The sequence below is a fragment of the Chiloscyllium plagiosum genome, unplaced genomic scaffold (assembly GCF_037043375.1).
Source record: "Chiloscyllium plagiosum isolate Xiang-an unplaced genomic scaffold, Cpla_swu_hap1 HiC_scaffold_22, whole genome shotgun sequence".
NCBI classification, from domain to species: domain Eukaryota; kingdom Metazoa; phylum Chordata; class Chondrichthyes; order Orectolobiformes; family Hemiscylliidae; genus Chiloscyllium; species Chiloscyllium plagiosum.
The window spans coordinates 17,739,750-17,752,497 of record NW_028270160.1 but is presented as its reverse complement, the minus strand read 5'-3'; the positions used below and the strand labels follow the sequence as shown (position 1 = coordinate 17,752,497).

At 39.9% G+C, this 12,748-nt stretch overlaps 1 protein-coding gene across 4 annotated transcripts in view; it reads right to left on the bottom strand.

Annotated features, from left to right (window-relative positions):
• slka (STE20-like kinase a) overlaps window positions 1-12,748 on the bottom strand; it is a 184,721-nt gene that overhangs the window by 83,765 nt on the left and 88,208 nt on the right. For all 4 annotated transcript variants that reach the window (XM_087998814.1, XM_087998811.1, XM_087998812.1 and 1 more), the window contains exons 3-6: window positions 4,082-4,130; window positions 1,583-1,732; window positions 715-787; window positions 343-537 (exon numbers count right to left, since the gene is read on the bottom strand). In XM_087998814.1, the coding sequence (XP_087854940.1) occupies window positions 343-537; window positions 715-787; window positions 1,583-1,732; window positions 4,082-4,130 (467 nt within the window). The remainder of the gene's footprint in view (window positions 1-342; window positions 538-714; window positions 788-1,582; window positions 1,733-4,081; window positions 4,131-12,748) is intronic.

Genomic DNA, 12,748 nt, shown 5'->3' with positions numbered 1-12,748 from the left:
TGGACACTATTTAAGGATTTGAGTAGCACAGATCTAATCTAATTACAGAGGAACCTCGATCATCCGAAGAACACGGACAGGGAGTATTTTGTTCAGGTAATCGAGTGCTGGATAAATCTATGCCGGATAACATCGTTAGCCATGTGATCTTATTAAGACCTTGTGATCTTATTTGGATCATCCAAAATTCAGTTAAATCAAATGCCGGATAACCGAGGTTTCTTTGTATAACACTGAACTACACAACAACTCTGGATGAAATATCCACAGAAATCTACAAACACTAAAATTTGCAATGTTAAATAGGTGCTTGCAATTAGCCGCCAACGCAAGTATACTTACCATCGGGATGGTTGCGTCAGTGTGGGTGGGTCAGCTTTAGCAATTTTTAGTAGGACTCTCATAGGATTCAGCTCATGGTGCGGTGGCTCCATTTGAGCCAACTCAATCAGGGTGACACCAAGTGACCAGATATCTGCCTTATAATCATAAGGTTTGTCTTTTGACGTCTCACACATCACAACTTCAGGTGCCATCCTAGAGAGAGACAGGTACAGTACATCACTGAATATCTGAGGCAGGACATTGGAAAGCATGTAATCCCAGACACCAATAACTATTCACTACATACAATCCACACAGTTGGAAACTGATAAATAATACTAGATCCTCACAATGCACAAGTCAAGCTAAGCAGTAAAAATCACATCTTACCAGTAAGGTGTCCCAATAAAGGAGTCCCTTCGTTGCAATGTCCTGTTATTCTTTGCTGAGACCCCAAAATCAGCTGCAATAGAAAATAAAAAGAATATATGTCTCATTTGGTCCAATGGTTCTGGACCTGAACAGGTAGGACATTTCTGACAATTAATTTATTAAACTGACTGCAGGCGCTGAGGCAGCCGTGTCCCAGGCCCCAGCTCCTGTAGAGCAGAAAAGTGTATATTTTTGCTGAAATATATAGAAACCATTATTAGACAAGAACTCATGGTGATTCTGCTATTTAAAAGAAATGGCAGGACTAAAAAGAATGTCCAAAGCCCACTTGCACTCCATTCATTGTCCTTTATTAATGTTGGGAAAGTAAATACAGATAATTAATGCTTTCACTCAATAGACCTTGGGCACTCCTCTAATCTTTAACTGCAAACATGCACAATAGTATAGCTCAGTGATCCAATTGAAAGAATACTGGAAAATTATACCAATACTCCTAATGAGACAATCACAACTTGCCTGTCCAAAGCCTAGTGAAGCATAAATGGCTTTTCTTGATAAAGGCTACCAATGAAAACACTAACTTCTTGTTTCTGTCTCAGATGCTGACTAATATGTAGTATCTCATTGATATCTCATGAACAGAGTCTTTTACTTTTGGGTCCTAACAAATATTTTTTTCTTACATCTCAGACACTGTTACAAGCAGATTTTCAGACACAATACGAATAACATTCCTGATGAAGGGTCTATGCCCAAAACATCAATTCTCTTGCCCTCGGATGCTGCCTGAGCTGCTGTGCTTTTCCAGTGCCACACTTTTCGACCTTAAGAATGCTATTGAATAAAAGAAAATAAGTTTTACCCAGTTTGACATCTCCTTCCATTGTGAGCAGGATATTCCCTGCTTTCAAGTCTCGGTGGATCACCTTGTTGTCATGGAGGTAGCTCAGAGCTTCCAGTGTATGTTTACAAATTACTCGAATTTGAGGCTCAGTCAGAGCTCTTTCCAATTCTATAAAACAAGAACATGCAGCAACAAGGTTAGAAAGATAATACTGAACATTATGGGTATGAGCTAGACTGACCTTGATACCATGCCAGAAATATCAGGCTCATGAAAGGCTGACAGTATTCTGAGACGTACCACTGAACACTACTCAGTGAAGAAGGATCCAGCCATTTCTGAGCTGAGTGAAAACACCAGACTCCCTCTTGCTGTAGTACCTGCTTTTTGCCACAGGAGACCTCCAATGAGCCAAATATGGAAAACCAACAGCAGCTCAATGTGATCTGGAGTTGAGTTTATTTTCTGGAATGCAGGATCTTCCTGATATTCTCCAATTTCCTCAGAGAAAAAGAAAAAGGGGAGCGCGGAAGAGAAGGGGGGGCGCGGAAGAGAAGGGGGCGCGTGGAAGAGGAGGGGGGGAAATTTGAAGAAAATTGTCAAAACATTCATGACAATACAAAAAAAAATTGATTCTCTACCCCAAAGGTTTATCAATACTCAATCATTGAACACATTTAAAGATGACAGAGACAGATTTTTGGTTTCTCAGGCCATTTAGGTGTTTCAGAGGGGTGGGCAAGTTGAGTTGATGCCTAAGATCAGCCATAACCGTACTTAATGACAGAGAAGGCTTGACAGCCAAATGGTATCCCTTACTGCTACTTCTTGTGTTTTTGCAAAGTCGATCAGTAAAAAGAGAATTGTTAAAAACAAGGTGAAATTGTAGAAGAGGACTGTTAATCTGTAAATAATGATCAATAAAGGATGAAGTGTTTAATAAATATTTGTGCATCAGATTTTTATTGGAGATGTGGATGACAGTGAAAGGAATATTGTAAATACAAATGTCTGCTCGAATACATCATAAGATCAGGCAGAAGATAAGGGGAGAAACTGTACAGTCCCAAGAAATGGCATTTCCGAGCATTATTGGGTGTGGCTGCAAGTAAGGGAACTGGAAAGTACCCAATGTGGAACCGCTTTTAAAACAGGAAACAGTTCCTCTGGGTAAAAGCAGGGCAGTGAACATTTGTGGTAGAAAAAAACTTTAGTCTTTAATTATGGATTAAATTACCATGAGTATGAAGAGAAAAGAGAAGCAGCCAGCATGAATTTTCAAAAAGGACAACTGTGTTTGGCATTTCAAATGGGAATAATTTAGTAAACACAAGTGTGGCGTGACTTTAGGAAAATCTTTAATATGATGATCAAGGGTTCAAACCTATTGCATGTGGATGGCAAACTACACGAAAGAGTTGGTTAGAAGAGAGAACAGCGAGATTACAGACAGTTTTCCAAAGTGGTTGAATGTGAACATTTGCATCCACGTGAATCTCACTGTGTATAGCAACAATTTGGATACAGGGCTAGAGGGCATGGTGTTAAATTTACAAATGGAATGAAAATATCAGGTTCTTTACAAGATAAAAGTAAGATGGAATAATCAGTTATAAAGTGAGAGAGGGCATTCAATTGGAAATTGTGAGGAGGCAACATTTAGTTTTGTTACAGCAAGAATGACTATGAATACACTTTAAGTCAGCACTGGGGAAAGGGTAGTGAGATTTAGGAGAAAGATTTTTGTTTACTCATTCAAGAAACATGGTGTTACTGGCTATTCACAGGACAGTAAAGATATCAGCACCTCAGGGTGATAAGGCTATGAAACAAGCTAAAGAAATTGAAGCTTTTAAACAAGAGAGATACAGAAATATAAAACACAAGGTGTTAAAATAAGCAGATATAAAATCTTAAGATGTTAGAGGTATTTTAAGAAAATGTTCACATTTCAGAAAAAAGGTTAGGCTTTTAGAGACGGTACAGAGTGGATTTTTAGAATGATGCCCGATAAGAAGAAAAATTTTGAGGGGAAGTGGAGAAAAATCAATCGTTTTCACCCTAATAAAGTAAATTAAAGAGCGATAATGACATGTTTGAAATCATGAAAGGATGTGACAAAACAGAGTGAACCAAGCTGTTTCCTTTGGTTGAGACTCTGAAATAAAAAGCCACTGAGACAAAATTAAATTAAGGTAATTTTGGCCAGAGGACAGGGAGACTTCTTCAGACAGACAGTTAGTAGGCCATTATTTCCAGGGTTAGTAGGTGAGGTCGAAACTACTGAAGGTTAGATAAATCAAAATAAACTGAGATAAACGATTATAGATACATGGAAATATGAACTGGACTATTTATTCATGGAGTGTAAATGGCAACATGGACTGTTTGGATGAATGTCTGTTTCCATGTTGCACCATCTAAACATCTATTTCTTCTTATTATTTTCATCACAAAGATTAAAGCTAGACACAGCCAATGTCAGAATAACTTACGGCACAATTCAACAGAACTTACCCAGCATTACTGCATCTACAGCTCCTCCAGCACAGAACTCTATCAGAATCTGTGGGAAGAGAAGGTTGCTGGTTAGAGACAGGTCAACATAGGTCTTAAAACAATGGTGCAACAGCCAACAACCTTTGTACACAATTTACTCTAATGAATGGTAAGTCTGCTCCATCATTCAAGGTGACTATGGCTCATTTGCACTTCCACTTACCCAGCTTCGAACTATATCCTGTGAGACCCTTATTTAATGTCGGATGTTGTTTATTAAATACTGTTTCAAAGTCCATATAAAGTCCCATATAAGAGACTGTTGACTTAAGCAGAAGTCCACGGAACGGAGGTCGGATCACTGACGGGGCTGGGAAATTAGTTGAGTGTCACAGGACAGAAAGTAGGGATAATGGATAGGGCCTCAATTTTTTTTTTAATGAATGCCTTGGATAATGGCATACAAATTTACATATCAAAATCAGTTGATGACACAAAGTTAAGCGGCACCATAGACAGTGTAGATGATAGCATAAAATTACAAAGACATATTAATAGTCTAAGTGAATGGAGAAAACTGGGTCTGATGGAGTTTAAAGTAAATGTGAGATTTGTTAAATACAGTAAATATCCAGAGACCTGGGTGTTTAGATGCATATATTGTTAAAATGTCATAAACAGGTGTAGAAAATAATCAAGTTAGTTAATAGAATGCTGGCCTTTATATCGAGAGGGCTGAAGTATAAGGTCACAAACGTTATGCTGCAGTTATACAAAACCCTGATTAGGCCCCACTTAGACTCGTGAGCAAATCTGGGCACCGTACCTTATAAAGGATATACAGATATTGGCCTTAGAGGGAGTACAACATAGGTTTGCAAGAATATTCCCTTGGTCCTCACATTCCACCCCAATCTTCAAACCCAATGCTTCATCCTCCATCATTTTCTCCACCTGCAGTCTGACCCCACCACCAAAAAGACTTTTCTTTCCCCACCATAGGGAACGTTCCCTCCGCAACTCCCTCATTGGTCCACACTCCCCATCAACCTCTCCTCCACACCTGGCACCTTTCCCTTCAACTGCAGGAGATGCAACACTTGTCACCACATCTCCCCTCTTATCTCCATTCAAGGCCCCAAAGAATCATTCCGAGTCCAGCAGAGATTTATTTGCATTTCCTCCAACTCGATTTACTGCATCTGTTGCTCCGGATGTGGTCTCCTCTACTCTATATCAGAGAGACTGAACGCAAACTCAGGGACCAGTTCAGGGAACATCTAAGGTCTGCATGCTCCAATCAACCCCACCTCTTAATTGCCAGCCATTTTAACTCCTCCTCTCATCCCTTAATGACACGTCCATCCTTGGCTTCCTCCACCTTCAAAATAAGGCAACACGCAAACTAGAGGAACAGCACCATGTCTCAACAGAATTCACAAGCTTCCAAATCTGTCCACTCCCCACCGCATTCCAGGTCCAGCCGTCTCTGTCCACCCCCAACCCTTGACCTGATCTAACCTGTCCATCTTCCTTCCTGCCTGTCTGCTCCACCCTTCTTACTGACCAATCTCGATCACCTCCTACCTGCATCCACTTATCGCCATCCCACCTACCTTTCCCACAGCCCCAACCCCCCCTTTTTTATTTATTTCTCAACCCTCTTCTGCCCCCACTCCTAGTTCTGTGGAAGGATCCTGCCCAAAACATCGATGATGCTGCTTGACCTGCAGTGGTTTTTTCAGCTCCACATTTGATCAACCCTAAGAATGAATGAAAGCTATACTTTAGGGATTATTTTATGAGGAGACATTATACAAATTAGGTCGGTTTTCTCTAGAATTTAGAAGGTTAAGGGATGATCTAATCAAGTCTTCAAGATATTAACAGAAGACAGGATAGATAAACTGTTTCCATTGGTTCGAGATTCTAGAACATGTGGGCGTAGTCTCAGAATTAGGGCCAGACAGTTCAGGAGAGACATTACATGCAAAGGATGGTAGATGTTTGGAATTCTCTACTCTAAATGGCAATGGATGCTGAATCAGTTGTTAATTTTAAATCAGAGATGGATAAAATTTTCTAAGCAAAGATATTGAGAGATATGGGTCAGGTTGGCATATGCAATTAGGCCACAAATTAGCCATGAACTCAGCGAATGGTGGAAGAGGCTCAAGGGGTTGAATGGCCTACGCCTGTTCCTATGACAGAATGAATTCTGTACATTTTTATAAAAATGTATTAAAGATTAAAGTTATACAGAAACAAAGTCTTAAGCAGAAAACAAGTTGAGGGAAAAATGCCTTGCTCAATCATGTGTACATATATATGTTACAAAAGTCTATCTGGCTGTTATGTCACTTAATCCCTTTGATTATTCTGTTGTTATAGTGTTGGGGGTGGGGGGATTGTAAGATTCAGCTTTCACAAGAAAGCTCCCGCTAGGCCCTGGAAGTCTTGGTGCAGTACCAGCATGAAAGGTTGCGCATTGTCAATGCTATTTTTCTAAACCTTTAAAGGGCCCAGTCATCTGCAGAGTTGGGAACACACAGAGGGTCAGCAGGATTGGAACTAGTGCAAAAAAAAAAGACTATGAGGTTAAGACTGGTCATAAAAGGTTCCTGAAGGGCTTATGCCCGAAACGTCAATTCTGCTCCTCGGACGCTGCCTGGCCTGCTGCGTTTTTCCAGCACCACATTTTTCAACTGTGGTCTCCAGCATCTGCAGTCCTCACTTTCTCATAAAAAGGTAAGCCACCTGACAATATCAAAAGTTAGCTGCTCTGCTGTAGGTAGAGAATGGTCTATCCCAGACAGAATGTTGCTGTAGACAAAAGTAGAAATTGCTGGAAAAGCTCAGCAGGTATGGCAGCATTTGTGGAGAGCAATCAGAGTTAATGTTTCAGGTTGAGTGACCCTCCCTTAGTTCTGAGGAATGGTCACTCCACCTGAAACATTAACTAATTTCTCTCCACAGATGCTCCCAGACCCGTTGCGCTTTTCCAGCAATTTCTATTTTTGTTTCAGATTTACAGCATCTGCAGTTCTTTTGGTTTTTATTTAGGATGCTCCTGTAGCAGACTCTGAACAGTTAAGATTGGGAGAAATCCTGGTAACTATTTGTGCAATTACAAGTGCGGGCTGAGACTCAAGAAAGACCCTGGGAGCTGTGTGGGTTTGTGAACCGTCAATATTACCATGTAACAGAGTCGAGGTGAAGGAAGCTCACAAGGAATACTTTCTTGCTGCAGCTAAGATTGGAGCTTGGAGAATACTACCAATTGCAATAAAGCCTGGTAAAGCGGTCTGTCTGCAGAAAAGCTGGGATTGTGCCCATGAGCAGGTGCGTGTAGAGTTTCAAGAATTCAGGGAAATGCAGTCCCAGGAAAGAAGACTGAACTACTAGGACTGAAGCGGTGGATCATGACAGTCCACAGTGCAGAGGCTATTGAGAGAGTTTCAAGGAATCAAAGCTTCATGAGATTTGGTGATCCACAATGGCGTGTGCGCGCATGTGTGTGTCACTGAGAAATCCACAGGGTCTGTTTTAACTATATTTGCCATTTGATGTAGTATGACTGGATAGGTAAGATCCCATTTGGCTTAAAAGATAATTTTTGTTTTTGATTTAACTTAATGGTCTTTCATCAAAACACAAACACACAATGTTGCAGATTTAGTTTTTTATTATAAACTGCAAGTTTATTATGCAAAAGAAATGAAAACAAAATGGAATAAACTGAACTGTTTACATATAATACAAGTTTAAAGATTTAGAAATTGACATGATCCAGTTAGAAAAGAGTCTGCTGGTACTTTAACCCCACTATTATCAGGGTTATCACACAAATTAAGTAGTACTCCAAGTCCCCAATTTAGTAGGAAAAATTAGTAGGGAGACAGTTCAATAGTACCAATCCATGGTATTTGATAAGGTCTCCACTTTGTTTCCTAAGATCTTTTGTTCTCCAATCCCTTTATTTCCAGATCCTTTCAATTCTTTATAGATTATATAGTGTGGTTGGTATACCAATTGTAACATCTTGCAGTCACTAGTTAGAGGAAACAGTTTACACCAGCCAGTGGGAGAGAATCTCTAGCTATCTTCCAGGCTTTGGTTACTTCACTGCAGAGAAAAAAGATCTTGACTGCTGCAGTGTGGAGGCTTCTCCCCCTGTATTGCAAACACACAGCAGTTCACCTCTCATCATGCTCAGCATCCACAATTGGCCCCATCTGCACAAATCAATCAGCAAATCTCACTGAGGTGCCTTAAATAATTGAGATTAAATTTTGGAGAAATGACATACACCTTACAGCATAAATGTGTGAGGGTGCTCAACCACAATTTGCTATTTAAACATATTTACTTCCTGCTATTTCTGGACATTCTTCAGATATTGTTTTAACTTCACATAGTAATATTCTAAATCTGGATAGTAATGTTGATTGTTGTTTGTTCAAAACCACAGAACCTTGTCATTTTACTTACTATTTACCTCAGAGATCAAACATTGTCTACTGCTTAAAAGAAGTTACTGGTTCCTAGCCAGATAACATGTACATTTTTGTTATCTCAAGTTGGTGCATCACAAAGAGGTTCTCTGGATAAAATGGCTGCTAAAAGCACAATATATTCAAGGAATCAAGGGTAGCAACCCATAGTCCTTCTGAACACATTTGCAAATGATTACACACAATAGTCCAAAAAAGTGCTTCTGCTGCTTTCAATCTGAACTCCCACCCAGCTGTATTTAGTATTCTAACCATGAATAAACATGTAAAGTTTAACTCTTTGTTTACAGGGTGTTGGAAGTAGGCTGAGGTCCAGAAGCTGTTTGTCAAGTGACATGTCTTGAGAGATGGTCAGTTGCTAATGGTACAAGTGTCTGAAGGCAGACTGCTGGTAGGGGAGGAAGAGTGACGTGATGTAACTAACATCTGAGATACACCTTGCGCAGATCACAGAAGTTCAAGAACAGTCCCTATCCAGAAAGAAAATAAATCTGGGGATTTCATAAATTATATCTGGAAACTTCGTAAGAGGTAGTATATTGAAAAATGGAATCTTCATAGACTAATCCCCTGTAACTCTAGTCCAATAACCTAACAAATGTATAAGAACAAAGCTAAAACAGTCAACATAGTATTCCAACACAAGTGCAAACCCCAGAATGTCTTGCAATCAGGCATCAGTTCATCTGCATCACTTACAGGGAGTGCTCAGTGCTATGACGTCTGATAGATGTGGGTGGAGTGTTAGTTAATGTGGCCCCAAATATAATAAACAATGGCTCATAGTTCTAGAGAATTCTGTGAAACTAACACACTGCAAGAAAGACTCAGCCTCCCATATGATCACTGCCCAGTGGTATGTCTTAGCTGCTCTCTATCCTTGGATAACAAATCAGCAGGCAGTTATGAACCAGCTCTCAGCATGAATCACTCATCACCTGATTCATTAGTAACTAATCTTTGCAATATTCATGCATCACATTTTAATTATGCATCACATTTTAAAAGGACAAGTTTTCCAAGATTGTGTTTCATGAATTGCGGCTGTCCTCCTTTGAGAAAGGAAGGTTGAAAGGGTACGTAATAAATGTGTTCAAAAATCATGAAAAGCCGAGGTAGAATAAATAGAGAGACATCGCAGAAAGGCTGACAATCAGAGGACTGCAACTTAAATTGAATGACAAAAGAACCAATGGTAACAGAAGACAGCAAATGGTTAACACCTGGTACGCACCATCCAAGTATTTGGAGAAAGCATTTTGATCAAGGCTTTAAAAGGGGATATGATAATTATCCAAAAAGAAAATACATTTAAAACCATCAAGGTAAAGGAACAAACTGTGTTGCTCCTTAACAACTGGCACAGACACAGCAAACCAAAGAGCACCCAATGTAGTGATCCAAATCAGGTCCAGAAGTGCAACAGATTACCAAACACAGCCAGAAATAATTTTGTTTAAACATGGAAAAATACTGGATCAGAGACAAGAGCTGTAATCCTGTGATCCTACAAGGCTGTAATGTTGTGGAGAGCAGAATGGATAGAGAAAACATATAGCTTGGAAGTACTGTTTGTGTGAAGACGGTAATATAGATTATCTTTGCTATATACAGCAAAAGTGCCCAAGCATTTCATTGATGGTGTATTAAGTTTATATGTTACAGTAAAAGTCTTGAAACTTGAAATATTGTTGTAAATTTCAAGATTGTCACTAGGAATACAATTATCTCCCTGCTCAGGGGATATTACTTCAAATCGCACGAAGAGCTCTACAGTTATCATTGTCGAAATGGATTATAACAATTCGTTGAGCAGAAGTATACCCAGTACCCTAGATGTGAATGAACAAGATTTTAGTAATGCTGCAGCACAAGCTCCTGCCCTTCGTATCCTAGTTTTCTAATAACTCTTCTTTTTTGTACCTGATCATTTTATTTTTAAAAATTCAATCACAGGTTGTGGATATTACTTGCAAAGCTAGCAGTTATTGCTGAGCCCTCCTAACTCTTGAATTGTTTGCTAGGTCCAGGGGCCGAGTGGTATTATCACTGGACTGCTAATCCAGAGACCCAGGTAATTTTCTGGGGAATACTGAAAGAACTACGGCTGCTGTAAATTGGAAACAAAAACAGAAAATGCTGGAAAAACTCAGCAGGTCTGGCAGCACCTGTGAAGAAAAATCAGATTTGACGATTTAGGTCCAGTGACCCTTTCTCAAAGCTGCCAGATCTGCTGCATTTTTCCAGCAATTTCTGTTTTTGTCGTTAATTTTCTGGGGACCTGGGTTCAAATTCCAACATGGCAGACAGTGGTATCTGAATTCAATAAAAGTCTGGAATTAAGATTCTAATGATGACCATGACCATTGTCACAAAGTTATAAAGATGTACAGCATGGTCCAACTTGTCCATGCCAACCAGATATCCTAAACTGATTTAGTCCCATTTGCCAGCATTTGTCCCATATCCCTCTAAACATTTCCTATTCATACACCCATCCAGATGCCTGTAAAATATTGCAATTGTACCAGCCTCCACCATCTCCTGTGGCAACTCATTCCATTCATACATCACCTTCTGCATGAAAAAGCTGCCCCTTGGGTCCCTTTTAAATCTTTTCCGCTCACCATAAACCTATGCCCTCTAGTTATGAACTTCCCCTACCCCAGGGAAAAGACCTGTCTACCTACCCTATACATGTCCCTCATGATTTTATAACCCTCTATAAGGTCACCCCTCAGCTTCCAACACCCCAGGAAATGCAGACGATTCAGCCTCTCCCTATAACTCAAATCATCCAACCCTGGCAACATCCTTGTAAATCTTTTCTGAACCCTTTCAAGTTTCACAACATCATTCCTATAGGAGGGAGACCAGAATTGCACTCAATATTCCAAAAGCGGCCTAACCAATGTCCTGTATGGCCGCAACATGACCTCCCAAATGCCTATACTCTATGCTCTTACCAATAAAGGAAAGCACAGCAAATGCCTTCTTCACTATCCTATCTACCTGTGACTCTACTTTCGATTGTCAGAAAAAGCCATCTGTTTCATAATTCCTTTAGGGAAGGAAACTGCTATTTTTACCTGGTCTTACTAAATGTTACTCCAGACCCACAGCAATGTGGTCAATTCTTAACTGCCCCACATTTGCTAAGAGTATGGCATCAATCATGGGCATGATGGGTAGGAACAGGAGACTTCCTTCCTGAAATCATTACTGATACTAATTTATCTTTCAAGGTTTACTTTATCAACTGAACATAAAGATCTCAGCTGCCAGGGTGGGATTTGAACTCATATTATATCATTAGTCAGACTTCTGCACTATATGTCCAGTAACATGACAATACCAAACCTTTCACTTTTCTGAACTGTTCATGAACCCACAATTGTTTTTGGACCTGCACTGTTCAGCTTTTTCCCCATCCAAACAGCATGGAGCTATAATCTTATTTTAGTGCAAAATGGATAGTCTCACCTTTACAAGCACTGAAATCCAACCGTCACTGCTTTGCTCACTCTATTAACCCCTACTGCAATTTTACTCTCCCATCTACAATACTGATACAGGTAGTCCTTCTATAACACTATGATTGTATTCTTGAGCAACTCTGCATTATAGAAAAATTGTGCTTTAGAAACAGCGCTTAAAGTGTTGGAGATATAATTGTGTTACGGCCAACACACATTTTAAAAGTTTGTGCTTTGGAAAAAGTGTCCCAGTTTGCCAATCGTGTCATAGTGAATTTGCTTTTAACAAAATGTGTTATAGCAGAATGAACTGTGTATCACCAACCTTTGTATAATCATACAAACATACAAACTAGAGGCAGGAGGAAGCCATTCACTCTTCAGGGTAACTGCACTTTTCAATATGGGAGCATAAGAGGTATAGTTAGCAAGTTTGCAAATGACACCAAAATTGGAGGTGTAGTGGACAGCGAAGAAGGTTACCTCAGATTACAATGGGATCTTGATCGGATAGGCCATTGGGCTGAGAAGTGGCAGATGGAGTTTAATTTAGATAAACGTGAGGTGCTGCATTTGGTAAGGTCCTCGGGAGTGTTGCTGAACAAAGAGACCTTGGAGTGCAGGTTCATAGCTCCTTGAAAGTGGAGTCACAGGTAGATAGGATTGTGAAGAAAGCGTTTGATATGCTTTCCTTT